Raw genomic sequence first — 15,993 nt, forward strand, 5'->3', positions numbered from 1 at the left:
CCTCCGTGCCCTGTCCTCCGGGTCAGGGACTCAATCAACCTCCAGGCCAGATGGAATGCTCCCTTCCAACGCTCCGCCAACATGTGCCTTTCTGAACGTCTCCTCTTATAGCGCCTTTAAGTTTGAAGTACTCCCAGTATTGAGTTACACTGGAGTGCCTCCTGACAGATGTTCCCAAGAACTCTACTTGTACGGCAGACAGCTGTAGCCTGCTTGGGGACTCCTTACTCCTGAGTCCAGGCTCACTAGCCAAGTTGCTGTTGTGCCCCCAAGTCTTAGATGGGAGTAGTGCATTTACAGCTCACTACTCCACCGGTGTCTCCTGTAGAACCATTAGTGTCCATACAACCTTGGGGACCGGGCCCCGGCCTTGCGCTTAGAACTTCTAGGCAGGGTTCTCTCCTAACCCATGCCCTCTGTTTCCTTTTACTCCTTCGTTCCGTACTAGTCTATCCTTCTTATGGAAGATCAGGTTTTGGTTCAATGTCTTTCTCCTTCTTTCCTTTCCCGTGCCAGCAGACCCAGGTCACTGAGATCTGCTGCAGCACCTTTTTCCTCCATCCCTCTCTCAGGGATCTTCTTTCCTCACTCCTCACCGAGTGACTCCCTCTCACTCACTCACTGACTGAATGACCCCAAATCCTAAACCTTCCCGCTCTTTTATGTATTCTAACTCCACCCGCCTCCCAGCACGTTTCGTGTTCCAAGCAGGGAGCCACCAAAGGTGCTCTGCTACACTCCAAGCAGGGAGCCGCAATGTGACTTTGCTGAACTACCGTGTTGTGTGGGATGCAGGTGTTATGGTCAGGAGCCTCCAACTCACCTGGATGGTGAGGCACCACACCTCAGGAGAAGGTGCAGTACCTCTGTGGCGACTGAGCCTCAGGGGTGCCACATATACTCGCTCATCACTACTTACCACAGATCTTCTATGGATGTCGCTTGTGCAAATCCTTCTGTATCTTCATGTAATACCAGACAGACTCGATGATGTTGAGATCAGGGCTCTATGGAGGCCATATTATCACTACCAGGGCTCCTTGTTCTCCTATACACTGAAAATAGTCCTTAATGACATTGGCTGAATATTTGGAGTCGTTGTACTGCTGCAAAATAAATTTGAAGTTAATCAGACGATTCCCTGATGGTATTGAAGGATGGATAAGTGTCTGTATTTCTCAGCATTGAAGGCACCATAATTCCTGACCAAACCGACAACTCCATATGCTGAAATGCAGCCCCAGACTTGCTACCTGCAGACACTCATTATTGTGCTGCTTTCCAGGCATTTGGCAAATTAGCTGCTTAATATTTCTGCCATATATATTCATACATACACTAACTTCCTCTCATCCTCAATATGGCCAGTTCTAACAGAAGAGTTTAGAAATAGGGTAAAATTGAGCTCTGGCCAGATGTTATTGATGTGTTTGTCAAATTGGAGGAGTGTCTCAATGGGTCTATTTCAAATGCAAAAAATATCATCAATGAATCTGTGTCATATGATTGTTGTTGAAACAGGGGGTGGGTATAGTCATAATATTCCTCAAATGTTGCATTATAGGCAACTGCGGAAGGGGGCGTAACGTTAAATCCCATCGCAGTGCCCTGTCTCTGTACATAAAAAGTATCCTGGGACATAAAGACATTTTCTTTAAGGATCAACTCTAGTATGTCAGAGCAGAAGAGTCTGATCTGTAGACTGTGAGCCCTCGTGGGCAGGGTCCTCTCTCCTTCTGTACTTGTGTACCTTGTCTTACACATGTTTATTATACTTGTCTATATTTCCCTTTTTCACATGTAAAGCGCCATGGAATAAATGGCGCAATATAAATGCATAATAATAATAATCTTGGTGTCTGTGCCAGCCACACTCAATAGGTCTATCAGTGGCCTGTAACCCTTTTTCATGTGTAATGGATGTATATACTGCCCAGGTAGTGAGCAGTGAAGTGGGAGGGAGGGGGCCTAGTGCGTTATCTGACACTTTTTTATTTTTTTTGTTTCCTCTACATGTACTTGTATTCTCCATCCGGATAAAAGATTATTCTGATGAAGGTCCAATTGTGGACCGAAAACGTTCAATAACAGATTGTTGTCTTGATGCAAATAAATGTAATTTTCAATTTTTTCACTACCTGAGTGCCAAGTTTTCTTCTATATATTGTTATGAAGGGCTGGATACTTGTGCACCGAACACTGACTTTTTAGTGCTGGGTCCTTTTTGCTAGACTGTTGTAAGAATAAACCATCAATATTGAAGTACCAGTTTAAGACGCCATAGTTTAACTCGAGTCAAAACTATACCCGCAGTTAAAGTTGCCTAGGCTTGATTATACCAAGGTATATTACGGCCTGAGCCAATTTACACTCTGGGGTATCAATTGGCCTTGGGCATTTCATACCCCTTCATGCCAGATTATACCCCCTTAATATCAGCAGCATTGAGTGATATACACAAGATATACACAAGAATTACTTGATTTTTCAAGGGGTAAGGTTTCTTCTTGTGGAGAGTGACATACCAGCTCTGGCTTGTCAATGTAAGGAGGCTTATTTGCCATGTCGATTGTGACTTGTAGGATCGCTACTCAACAGGTGGCACTATAGAGTTGAAGTCCTCTTTCTCTCTCTGAAGAAGCAATTTGCATATTGATTTTTCAACATCTTAATGGAGGTTCAGGTTTGTCAGGTGAGTTATACTATTATTATTATTTATTTATAAAGCACCATTGGCTCCATGGTGCTGTACATGAGAAGGGATAACATACAAATTACAGATATCACTTACAGTAAACAAGCTAACAATCACAGACTGATACAGAGGAGAGAGGACCCTGCCCTTTCGGGCTTACATGCTACAGGAAGGTGGGGAAGGAGACAGTAGGTTGGGGGGTTGCAGCAGCTCCAGTGATGGTGAGGCGGTAGATCCAGTAGTGGTGAGGAGGCAGCGGGGATCATTGCAGGCTGTAGGCTTTCCTGAAGAGATGGGTTTTCAGGTTCCGTCTGAAGGATCCGAGTGTGGTTGAGAGCCGGACATGTTGGGGCAGGGAATTCCATAGGATGGGGGCTATTCAGGAGAAGTCTTGGAGGCGGTTGGGAGAGGAGCGAATAAGTGTGGAGGAGAGTAGGAGGTCTTGGGATGACCGTAGACTACGTGAGGGAAGGTATCGGGAGATTAGTTCAGAGATGTATGGAGGAGACAGGTTGTAGATGGCCTTGTAGGTCAGTATTAGTAATTTGAATTGGATACGCTGAGGGAATGGAAGCCAGTGAAGAGATTTGCAGAGGGGAGAAGCGGAGGAGTAGCGAGGAGAGAGATGAATTATACAAGAAGATAACTAACTTAAATCTTAAAAGTCTAAACACATAGACTTTTATTACCTGAACCAGAAAAACTTAAGTCAGGAAAAATATTAGACTTCCACAAAGATATATTAAGATACAGAATCTACCGCACTTCTCAGTAGTTACACATTACAAGCAGCTGTGTGTCTGAGTATGATAGAAAGAGATCTGCACACTTTTCAACCAATTAGAGACAGGGTGAGAAAACCAGTGAAGTGATAAGATAAAGTTACAATTACATGCTAAGATAAAAGCTCTTATCTTACTACAGGAAAGATATATATATATCTTCGTTAGCCAGTAGATAGAAAAATATTTAGAATTGAGAGTCCTCAGTGGTTGATACCTTTTAATGGCTAACTGAAAAGATGTTAACACATTGCAAGCTTTCGAGACTACTCAGGTCTCTTCATCAGGCAAAGACTAATACAACATCTGAAGAATCACATATTTATACACAACACAGCACAGAAATAATGCAATATACAAGACAAGTGATGTGAAGCAGAATTGTCATCGTGGGAGAGCGATAAACATAAATATTGGAACAGTTCATAGCTAAGGAGCATGAAAGTTTTATTGCCCTCTGATTGGGGTCTGGTTCTCTGTTGTAATGACCCCTGAAGGTCTGAAGAGTAAATTCCTTAATTGATGTAAAAGGACATAAATCCATGAGACACATTCATTCCTGCACTGAGTGTGTCAAAAGTTTTCATAAATTTATACTCAGAGACTCTTCTGTCTCTCTGAGACTTGAAGTTACCTCTTAATACAACTAATTTAATGTCCATCATGCTATGACCGGGGATACAAAAATGTTTTGCCACAGGTAGATCCATTCTTTTTTCTCTTATTGTGTGACGATGAGAATTCATCCTTGTTCTAAGCTTTTGCCCTGTCTCCCCCACATACAGACCCCAAGTAGGATATTTAGTACAAATAATTAGGTGCACCATATTAGATGTGATGCAGCTGAAAGTACCTGGGATCTTGTAGTCCTGATGTTAGTTGGGGATGTTTATCTTGGTTATTTTCATCTTTAGCTTTGTAATGTAGCAGGTGCTTCCTTGATATTCTGGTGGCTCTTGTAATTTGGTTTTCAATTGTTCTTGGATGGTAGCCCTGATTCAAAAAGGTTTTTCTGAGGTGACCAAGGTGTTCATCTCTATCCATGGGGTTGGAACATATACGATTGTATCTGATGGCTTGGCTGTAGATAATAGAGTTCTTTATGTGTTTTGGATGGAAACTGTCCCATTTAAGGTATGTTGACCGGTCGATTAGCTTCTGATACAGGGATGTCTCTATTTCATTGTTCTTTAACTTAATGATGGTGTCTAAAAAGTTAATCTCAGTGCTGGAGCAGTTGAGTGTTAAGTTGATGGTAGAATGAAATTGATTAAACAGTTCGTGGAACGTCTTTAGCTGTTGCTCAGACTCCGTCCAGATGATTAAAATGATTACTTGTCTTATATATTGCGTTATTTCTGTGCTGTCTTGTGTATAAATATGTGATTCTTCAGGTGTTGTATTAGTCTTTGCCTGATGAAGAGACCTGAGTAGTCTCGAAAGCTTGCAATGTGTTACCATCTTTTCAGTTAGCCATTACAAGGTATCAACCACTGAGGACTCTCAATTCTAAATCCTTATCTTACTAGACAGCAAAGTAATCTCAGATATGACTATTGTCCGATACCAATCACATTGTATTGTGAGATCAATCTTCATCATGTGACTAACAAGACAAATACCTTACCACTATGAGGAAGTCAGTTTTAAGTTATTAAATAATGACATCTAAAATCACTCTCATTTACAAGAGCTCAAAAAATAGAGGGGTATATTGTAACCTGGAGGGGTATAGTTTGGTCTAGGCTATTTTACACCCTCAGGTATAGTTTGGCCTAGGACAGTTTATACCCGGGGAATACTCTGGCTTGGGCCAAACTATACCCGGGTTTAATCTGGACAGGGGTTAATTTGGCCTGTTACACTAAAAAAATGCTAACTGTGAGTATAACCCTTGTTTCAAGAGCCGTAACATGTGTTTTTGTCAGGTCTGCCGTGACCATAGAAAATCATGTGCTCTCCATTACTGCATTGTGAGGATCCAATGACTGAGAGAGGGAGCTATTAAACTCTGTCAAACGCCTTAGATGTTGATGTCACTACTGACCACAGCATCTAAGGGGTTAATAATCGGAAACCAACATTAATGGTCTCTGATAAGTTAGAAATAGCCTGGACATTGCAACACTATGCGCTTTACAGTCCAGAATTATTTGTTTTGGTGTCCACAATAATTGTGCTTTCATAAAGTCAATACAGTGGCGCTGTTATATATTGTGCATGGTGCCATCAGGAGCAGGGGCCATCGATGCTTGGATGTCTATGCAGTTGATTAGTAATATGCAGAGTCTAAAAGCTGTAAAAGTGCTGAGAGGCTTAGCAATGCCACTTCAACATTTAGATGGGAATTAAACTATTGATTCTTGTCCAAACCAATTGTTCTGTGTTTCAGGTAACGCCACCTAGAATTGATTTCATAAACAATGTAATCCATCTTGTTACTCCATAATTATTTTTAAATAAACTGAATTAAGTTGAAACATGAATATCAAATAGATATTGAGTTTCAAGAATAAATTGGATGCAAACCGTGATCTGATCATTACTAATGTTTCTTTTTTCTGTTGTAAAATAAACAGATACAGTCAATTTTAATATGAAACCTTTGACCTTTTCATCTGTTGATCGTAGGAATCTTTAAAATAGCTGTATGCAGACTTATTGCAGAGAAAATGCTTTTTTGTAAAGATTGACATGAGAGGATACTGTTGAGACATTAACAGCACATAAAGTTGAACCATGCTTTAAAATGTCCTCAGTATTCATTCCAAAAGAGTAAAAAAAAAACAAGAAAATTTGGCTCTTAAATCTGCAAACTATATACATACGTTTTATTTAAAGGGAATATGTCACCCCAAAACTGAAATTAAACCCTTTATATATACTTATAGGAGAATTAGCCCCTATAAAAATCATACTTGTGGTACAGATTTAACCTAATTTGTTTTCTGTAAAAATAGCTTCATTACATAAATAAAGCTTTGGTGCACCCTTGGCGTGGCACAGTGCTTGGTGCACCGTTCTTCCTCCTCAATTACCATCCTCCGCTCCTCCCCTTATGAAGATTCACAGTCCCCCAAGGAGCACTGCCTATACTGAATCCTCAGCCCTGCATGTACTAAAATAGCAAGAGCCAAGGGCTCATACAATGTCTGTATATGCAGGGCTTTCTCTGATCCCCCTATCCTGTCTGCAGCTCTCTGATCCCCCTATCCTGTCTGCAGCTCTCTGATCCCCCTATCCTGTCTGCAGCTGCCACTTGCTGCACACAGGAACACACAGAAATAGGCAGCTGATGCTGACAGGAGAGGGAGGTGACAATGCATTCTAACACTGCATATGCACTGCATGTGCGCGCGCACTCTTCTCCATCTCCTGTCATTAACGGCCACATGCTGCTGTGCAGTCCTGTATGCAGCAAGTGGCCGCTTCAGACAGGCCTGGGCATTTGGTAGGACTGACTCTGTGAGCTCTCAGCTCCTGCAACGTCAGTAGATTGCAAAGGAATCAATACAGGCAGCGCTGGTTTAGTTTCAGATTTGGGGGTGATAGTATGTCCCTTCAAGAAAAGATAGTAGTTAGCCAAAATGTGTTTCTGATGTTTAAAGCTTAAGCAGGCTTATTCTCTATGTGATCCTGTCACTTTCTTTCTACAGGGGCTGTGAGGGCTTCCAGTATATTCCCTATCCTCAGTGTGATCCTACTCTTCATGGGAGGACTGTGCATTGCTGCCAGCGAGTTCTACAAAACTCGACACAATATCATATTAAGTGCTGGCATCTTCTTTGTGTCTGCAGGTAACATAAGCTAATTTTCATGGGGAAAAATGTGTTATACAAGAGTAGAGCTCGTTTAAATAACAGCTCACATAATTCTTTTGAGCCCACATTGTTCACGAAGCTGAAAATGTGATTAATTTGTATAATTTATTTGTGCAAGGGTTAGTGCTCATTTTTCTCGATACAGATCTCCAAATTCTTTGTCTTGCCAAAGAGTCAAAGGGTTATTCCCAGAATCGCATTAGTTTTCACAAAGCACAGTAAATGCATAGTTACTGCTTTATAAACAGACTAAACCCAGCATAATATTTCTTTTTTTCTACTTTTGCATCTTTTTTTCATCACAATCATCCCATCTGTGCATGTGAGCTTTACATGACTGAATGGGTAGTCCTAGTCCTATCTTCTTCTCCTCAGTACTTCAGGCCCCTCTCCCCTCTTCAGTGTGCTACTGAATAGCCCCATCTCTCTGAGTTATCATCAAGCTATTCTAAGTGTAGAATTCGTCTGATAGTTATATACAGGTGCTTCTCACAAAATGAGAATATCATCAAAAAGTTAATTTATTTCAGTTTTTCATTACAAAAAAAGTGAAACTCATATATTACATAGAGGAATTACAAACTGAGTGATCTATTTTAAGTGTTTATTTCTGTTAATGTTGATGATTATGGCTTACAGATAGAGATGAGTGAATTTCTTTCGAGAGCCCAACAAAGATGCTTTCCATGCATGTGTCATGACTGTGACACAGCCTCGACACATGCAACTGTGGCGCAGAACAGCTGATCAGTCGGTTCGATCCAAAAGCCGGGTTCCCGATGCAGCTTATTTGGTAAGCGCTATAGCTTGCCGAATAAGCAGGGACCTGAAGAAATTTGCACATCTCTACTTACAGCCAATGAAAACCCAAAAGTCATTATCTCAGTAAATTAGAATAATTTATAACACCAGCTTGAAAAATGATTTTAAAATCCAAAATGTTGGCCTACTGAAATGTATGTTCAAGAAATGCACTCAATACTTGGCCGGGGCTTCTTTTGCATCAATTACTGAATCAATGCGGCTTGGCATAGAGGCGATCAGCCTGTGGCACTGCTGAGGGGTTATGGAAGCCCAGGTGGCTTTGATAGCAGTCTTCAGCTCGTCTGCATTGTTGGGTCTGCTGTCTCTCATCTTCCTCTTGACAATACCCCATAGATTCTCTATGAGGTTACGGTCAGGCGAGTTTGCTGGCCAATCAAGCACAGTGATACTGTTGTTTTTAAAACAGGTATTGATACTTTTGGCAGTGTGGACAGGTGCTAAGTCCAGCTGGAGAATGATATTTGCAACTCCAAAAAGATTGTCAGCAGAGGGAAGCATGAAGTGCTCTAAAATTTCCTGGTAGACAGCTGCCCTGACTTTGGTCTTGATAAAACACAGTGGACCAGCAGATGACATGGCGCCCCAAACCATCACTTATTGTGGAAACTTCACACTAGACCTCAAGCAGCTTGGATTGTCTGTCTATCCACTCTTCCTCCAGATTCTGGGACCTTGATTCCCAAATGAAATGCAAAATTTACTTTCTTCTGAAAACAACATCTTGGACAGTCGACTGATCAACAGTCCAGTTCTTTTTCTCCATGGCCCAGGTAAGATGCTTCTGGCGTTGTTTATCAGTCATGAGTGGCTTGACTGTGACACTTGTAGCCCTTGTCTTGGATACGTCTGCGTTTGGTGGCTCTTGAAGCAATGACTCCAGCAGCATTCCACACCTGTGAATCTCCCTAAAATTTTTCAATGGCCTTTTCTTAACAATCCTTTCAAGGCTGTGGTTATCCCAGTTTCTTGTGCACCTTTTTCTACCACATGTTTTCCTTCCACTCAACCTTCCATTAATATGCTTGAATACAGCAATCTGAACAGCCAGCTTTTTTAGCAAGACCTTTTGTGGCTTACTCTCCTTGTGGAGTGTGTCAATAACTGCTTTCTGGACATCTGTTAAGTCAGCAGTCTTCCCCGTGATTGTGGAGCTACTGAAACAGACTAAGGGACCTTTTAAAATGCGCAGGAAGCCTTTTCAGGTGTTTTTTGCTAATTATTCTTGTTCTGTCCCCACATGAGGCGAATGGAGGTGTAGTTGATTGGGACTGGGAGAGATTCCTACCTTCTGTTTCCTCAATGCAGACCAGACAGGACCAATGCTGTTTGGCGTCTGGAGAAATGATGCACACCAGGGATTGTGAAGTCCAGACTTGTTTATTCGAAAGTCTGGACATACAGCATATGATTGGTAATACAGTACTTCTCCAGAAATGCAGGTGTAACAACCAAGGTGATACAGCAAAGTGGTCGAAAACTGATGCCTTTCACAGCTCGGTGCAAAGCATGTCTCTCCCAGAGAAAGTGAAACTAACAATGGCTGCTAGAAGGAAGAGAAGACCTGAACCTTGGCCCGGAAGTGGAAGGCATGCCATGAGGATTAATTAACTGCAGGCTGCTATATAGAAAAAAGACCAGCAGATGGGTGCAGAGCACATGCAAGACTAGATTATACACAGCTTGGAAAATAATACCATTTATGGAAATCATAGAAGAATAACTTAGACCGAACAGCACATTCCCCATCTGAAATTCCGTAAGGGATTTCACTATATTAATGTTTTTTTAAATAAAGTTCAATAACCTAGAAAACAAACACAAATATGCATGGAATGCAATAATAACAACAAACAAGATAGATGAATGTCTTTAAGTCAGTTCCTGTGATAATTCAAAGGAACCCACAGTAGCTTAGCTACCGGGGGTTCAGGGGGGCGGTGGCCCTGGGCCCCACGCTCTGATGGGGCTCACCGGAGCTACGCTACACTACACCACTATTCTGCGGCAGAGCAGGGAGAATCGATCTCCCTACTCTGCTGCCCGGCCGCTATGGGCCCCTGAGAAGGCAGTGGGGGCCCCGGTGCCAGCAGTGGGCTCCCCACCTCTCAGCCAGCAATGTCGTCCTGGGCTATTCTGTGCGCACAGGACCTGTGATGAGGTCATAGGAGGGGCAGAGTCAGGGGTCACATGATCAAGGGCTTCAGTGGCTGCAGGACTCTGCTATGCTGGTTGTAATGGTGCTGTCTGGTTGTGGTGAAGTTTCTGTGTGGGGTCAGGAGGGGTTTACAGTGTGGATGTAGCAGAGCTGTGTGTGTATGAGGTGTACAGAGCAGAGCTGTGTGTGTAGAAGGTGTACGAAGCAGAGACATGCATGTATGAGGTGTACGGAGGAGCAGAGCCCTGTGTGTAGAAGGTGTACGGAGCAGAGATATGCATGTATGAGGTGTACGGAGAAGCGGAGCCGTGTTTGTAGAAGGTGTACGGAGCAGAGATATGCATGCATGAGGTGTTCGGAGGAGCAGAGCCGTGTGTGTTATGAGGTGAGCAGAGCCGTTTGTGAACAAGGTGTACGCAGCGGAGCCGTTTGTGTACAAGGTGTTACGGGGTGCACGGAGCAGAGCAGCATGTGTACAAGGTGCACAGAGCAGAGCCGCATGTGTACAAGGTGCATGGAGCAGAGCCGTGTGTACAAGGTGTACGGAGACATGCGGCAGCAGTGGCTCAGCATTGGGGTATCAGCTGCAGTAATAAGGAGACATGCAGCAGCAGTGGCTCAGCATTGGGGTATCAGGTGCAGTAATAGGGACACATACGGCAGCAGCGGCTCAGCATTGGGGTATCAGGTGCAGTAATAGGGACACATACGGCAGCAGCGGCTCAGTATTGGGGTATCAAGTGCAGTAATAGGGATACATACAGAAGCAGCGGCTCAGCATTGGGGTATCAGCAGGATGAGAGGTTTGTGCAGGTTGGGGATACATGGTGATGGGGCTGGAATATGAGAAGTGAAACATGTCGTTGTTGTATTCTCTGTAGCAGAGTCGTGGTTGGAGGAGTTGTCATTGTCGGTCTGGGCCAGATGGAAAAGACGTGAAAAGTGAACGATTCCATCAGAAAGATCGTCAGCAGTAAGACACCAACTATAACTGTGTAGTAATCACTTATATGTTTTGTAGGACTGGTATTTACCACTGACCATATGGTGGTAATATCAATATTGGTCTTTATATAGGGATTATTTTCAGTAACAGCGCAGTCATCTACTACATCCACTATTAGGGTGTGTCACCGAGTTGTAATCAAAATTACCTAGTTAGGGGCCCACTCAGAAGTTTCTCTCCCCCTGAACCGAAACCCTAGCTACGCCTCTGGAAACCCATATTTGGATCGGAGAAGCTGCACTAGGCCAAACTGTCTCCGACCCAACAGTAATCCGATGAACGAAGTACTAGGGCAGTGTTCTGTTCATGGTACATCCTACAGGAATGTCCTCGGCAGAGAGTGATTTATGGCAGACGTGCCAACCGTGACAGTCTTTGTCTCCAGGTGAGCTGTGATAACATTTTGCAATGTGGACTAACCTTGCTATAGTCTTGACAAGTTTCATCCAATTGTAGAAGCGTTCGAAGTGCTGGGCAACCAAGGCTGGAGGTTGTTTTAGTGTTCGTCGCCAGAGCACTGGTCTGGAAGCGGACTTCTGGATCGCCATCCGGATCCTGGATGCTGAAGACTTCCTGGACACGTTCACTTCCCTTCTGTTCCAACAGAAACTTAGGACCTGAAAGAGTTAGCAAAAGAACTTATAGACATAGGTCTAGTGGCATGGTCAGCTGGATTAAGTTCAGATGGGATATAGTGCCATTGTTCAGGTTTGGAAGACCTCCTTATTCTTTCGATGCGGTTATTGACGTACACGTAGAAGCGCCTTGTTTGGTTGTAGATGTAACCTAAGACAACCTTACGGTCACTGTAGTATTGTACGTCATCTATGTTGGTGTCCAGTTCATGCTATATAAAGTCTGCGAGTTCTACTGCAAGCACGGTCCCACAGAGTTTGAGCCTGGGAATAGTGTGATCAGGCTTGGGAGCCGACTTAGCCTTGACAAAAACAAACCCAACGTGATCTTGATTGTCAGGTCCTGTCACCTTCAGATAGGCAACGGCTGTAATGGCCTCTGTGGATGCATCCGACAACACATGGAGTTCTGTTATGAATGGGCACTGAGGAGGATAGCAGGCCCAAGCTAAGCCACAGAAAACCAGAGAGGTTGGTAACTAAGCGGATGCAGACCCCTGATCCTGTCCACACAAGTAGCAGTAGCCGTGAAGTGTACCTACGATGATCCTAGACACCTAGACACAGCCGGAGAGCTAACTAAGCCTAAAGCAAGAAAGGGGAAATCTAAACTGCCCCGGAGCAGACCCCAAAGGAATAGATAGCCCCAAAACATATATTGTCGGTGAGACAAGATGAAAACACAAACGCAGGCAGAAAAATAGACTGAGCAAGCGATGGGGCCCACACTGACTAGACAGGACAGGAAAGGAAAGACACTGTCTGCAATCATGCAAAAAACCCTGCAAAAAGTCCAATACGTCTGATGCACAAAAAACACTGAAGTCGCACGACTTCGCCCCCACTATATCAGCACTCTGGTATATTCTGAAAGAAAAGCAAAAAGAGACCAATATAACAGGGGACAAAACAATCTGGCACATGCAGTAACATATGGGCGGTGATTCAGCACAGCCTCAGCCGGAGCTGGCTGACCCGCACAAAGCAGAGATAAACAAAACCAGATCAAATGCAAACAGAATAACAAATGATCCACTTAGCTGAATCATGCAGGGAAAGAGCAGGAGACATCAGACCTCAGAGGGCACAGGAAGAAAAGCACCAGCAGGGATGGAGGGAATCAGCTGTCTTAAATCCCAATCAGAAACCCCAGATCTCCAGTCGTCTTCCTCATTATCAGGTGGCAAGCCTCTGTCAATCAGATCAGCTCCACTACCTCCAGTAACCACCAGAGGGAGTCCAGAAAGAGAACTCGCAACCCCTCTGTCAATCTGACCAGCTCCACTACCTTCAGTAATCACCAGAGGGAAGCCAGAGAGAATTCACTACAGAGTTCCTTCCTAGTGCTAGCAGCAAGTGAGGTTCTGGCGTAGCATCTCAGTATGTGGATCTCATCCCATTTTGGTTCCTTATCAGGAGGGAGTGGGGAATCCCAGTCCTTGACAGTTTCGAAAAGCTGTCTCAGGAGGGATTTACCTTGTATGGTTATTGGTGCTACGAATCCCAGTGGGTCGTATAAGCTATTCACCACTGACAGGACACCACGTTTAGTGAATTGTTTGTCTGGACAGTTGATTTGGAAACTGAAGGTGTCAACTGACAGGTTCCACCTCAAGCCTAGGCTTCTCTGCACAGGCGCTCAGTCTGTTCCCAGGTCTATGTCCTTGAATCCTGGTGCGTGGTCACTTGACTCAAAGGCTCATATGATGGCCAGGCTGTTTGAAGCAATTTTGTGCAATCTAAGCTTAGCTTGGTAGAGTATACCTTGGGTCCTCTTGAGTGGGTCGATCGCCGCTTCTTCTGTGGGTAGAGATTTTAGTCCATCATCCACATAGAAGTCTTTCTCTACAAAGTCTCTGGCGTCTGTTCCATATTCAGACTCTCCTTCTTGTGCGGTTCTCCGCAGGCCATAGGTTGCCACTGCAGGGGAAGGGCTGTTTCCGAATATGTGCACCCTCATGCGATACTCCACCATCTCTTTGCTGGGGTCATTGTCCTTGTACCACAGGAACCTGAGGAAATTCCTATGGTCCTCTCTGACTATGAAACAGTGGAACATCTGTTCAATGTCGACGGTGATGGCAATGGGCTCTTTCTGGAACCTCATCAACACTCCTACTAGGTTGTTTGTAAGATTAGAAGGCGTGAGGAGGACATCGTTGAGAGATATGCCTTGATGTTTGGCGCTTGAATAAAAGGCAACTCTAATTTGCTTAGGTTTCCGTGGGTGATATACTCCAAATGAGGGTAGGTACCAGCACTCCTCGTTTTCCTTTAAGGGAGGCGCTGGCTCCGCATGGTTATTATGGAGTATCTTGGTCATAAAGATGACAATGTGTTCTTTCATCTCCGGTTTGTTGCTAAGTGTGCACTGGAGAGAGTTGAATCTGGATAAGGCTTGTTCACGATTGTTTGGGAGTCTTACCCTGGTAGCTCGGAAGGGTAGGGGAAAAAGCGGGTGATTAGTCTCGTCCATTATCCTGACAAATTCCTTGTCTTCCATTGACGGGGCTACTTTGTTGTCATCCTTAGTTGTACGAAACACCAATCTTTCCAAGTCATCTGCATAGGGAGAAGGAATGACATCAGGCAGCTGTACGGGATCTGGAGGCTTCTCTCTCACCTCATAGTGATGAGGGCATGGTTTGCAGAAAGTAGTTCGTCCGTCTCGGCGTATGTAGGTCTTAAAGGAATCGACTCTTGTACGGTCCAAGCACACATTTCCTATGATTACCCACCCCAAGTCGAGTCTCTGTGCGTAGGGGGCATAGTCAGAACCATTACACTGTTGGCGGACCTTATGTATCCTTAAACTGTCTCTGCCGAGCAGAAGTAAGATTTCAGCATCTGTGTCCATAGGTGGGATAACGCTGACTAGGTGCCTTAGGTGTGGTTGGTGGAGCGCAGCTTCTGGGGTAGGAATCTCATCCCTTTGGTTGGGTATTTGATTGCATTCAAGTAGCATAGGTAGGGGTATTTCTATGCCTCCATTGATAGGAGAAGCAATGAAACCTTGTGCCCTCCTGCCGCTAGTCTCTATGCGGCCCGAGCAAGTATTTAAAGTATAGGGTGTTGCTGGTCCCTTGATTCCAAAGGCTTCAAAGAACTTAGGTCCAGCTACGGATCGATTGCTCTGATCGTCAATGATGGCATACATTTTTACTGCCTTCTCTGGTTACCCTTCTGGATAAACTCTGATTAGGCATAATCAGAATATGCCAGAGTGCTGATATAGTGGGGAGTGAAGTCGTGCAACTTCAGTGTTTTTGTGCATCAGATGTGTTGGACTTTTTGCAGGGTTTTTTGCGTGATAGCAAACAGTGTCTTTCCTTTCCTGTCCTGTCTAGTCAGTGTGGGCCCCATTGTTTGCTCAGTCTATTTTTCTGCCTGTGTTTGTGTTTTCATCTTGTCTTACAGACAATATATGTTTGGGGGCTATCTATTCCTTTGGGGTCTGCTCCGGGGCAGTTTAGATTTCCCCTTTCTTGCTTTAGTCTCAGTTGGCTCTCTGGCTGTGCCGAGGCGTCTAGGATCATCGTAGGTACGCTCCACGGCTACTGCTAGTTGTGTGGACAGGATCAGGGGTCTGCATCCGCTTAGTTACCAACCTCTCTGGTATTCTGTGGCTTAGCCTGGGCCTGCTATCCTCCTCGGTGACCCATTCATAACAGCTTACACTATTTCTCAAGTCCTTGCGTCTATTTGTGACGCTTTCATTCCTTGATGACGGTGTTGCTGGAGCTCTGGTGTTAGGCTCCAGGAAGTCTAGGCTAGGGTCGTTCCTCATTTGGGCCTGTTCGTCAATGAACTTGCAGAACTGAATGAACGGAGGAAAGGTGACATCATGTGACCTTTTGTACCTGGAGACGCACACTGCCCACTTCTCTTGCAGACTGTGTGGCAGCTTTGAGACGATTGGGTTCACCCCATGTGCAGTGTCCAGGTAGCATAATCCAGACAGACGAGGGTCTCTTTTTGCAAGTTCCAGCTCCATAAGCAGATCACTTAAGTCCAGAAGCTTGTGGGCTTCCTTAAGGTTAATTCTTGGAACGTTCTGCAGTCTCTTGAATAGGG

The 15,993-nt window shown here is 44.3% G+C and overlaps 1 protein-coding gene across 2 annotated transcripts in view; it reads left to right on the plus strand.

Moving 5' to 3' along the window:
* Nucleotides 1-15,993, plus strand: part of CACNG2 (calcium voltage-gated channel auxiliary subunit gamma 2) — a 197,219-nt gene that overhangs the window by 162,658 nt on the left and 18,568 nt on the right. For both annotated transcript variants that reach the window (XM_073574369.1, XM_073574370.1), the window contains exon 3: nt 7,134-7,274. In XM_073574369.1, coding sequence (XP_073430470.1) covers nt 7,134-7,274 — 141 coding nt within the window. The remainder of the gene's footprint in view (nt 1-7,133; nt 7,275-15,993) is intronic.

This window comes from Dendrobates tinctorius, unplaced genomic scaffold, assembly GCF_039654945.1.
Source record: "Dendrobates tinctorius isolate UK_male_01 unplaced genomic scaffold, ASM3965494v1 ptg000038l, whole genome shotgun sequence".
Lineage (NCBI taxonomy): Eukaryota > Metazoa > Chordata > Amphibia > Anura > Dendrobatidae > Dendrobates > Dendrobates tinctorius.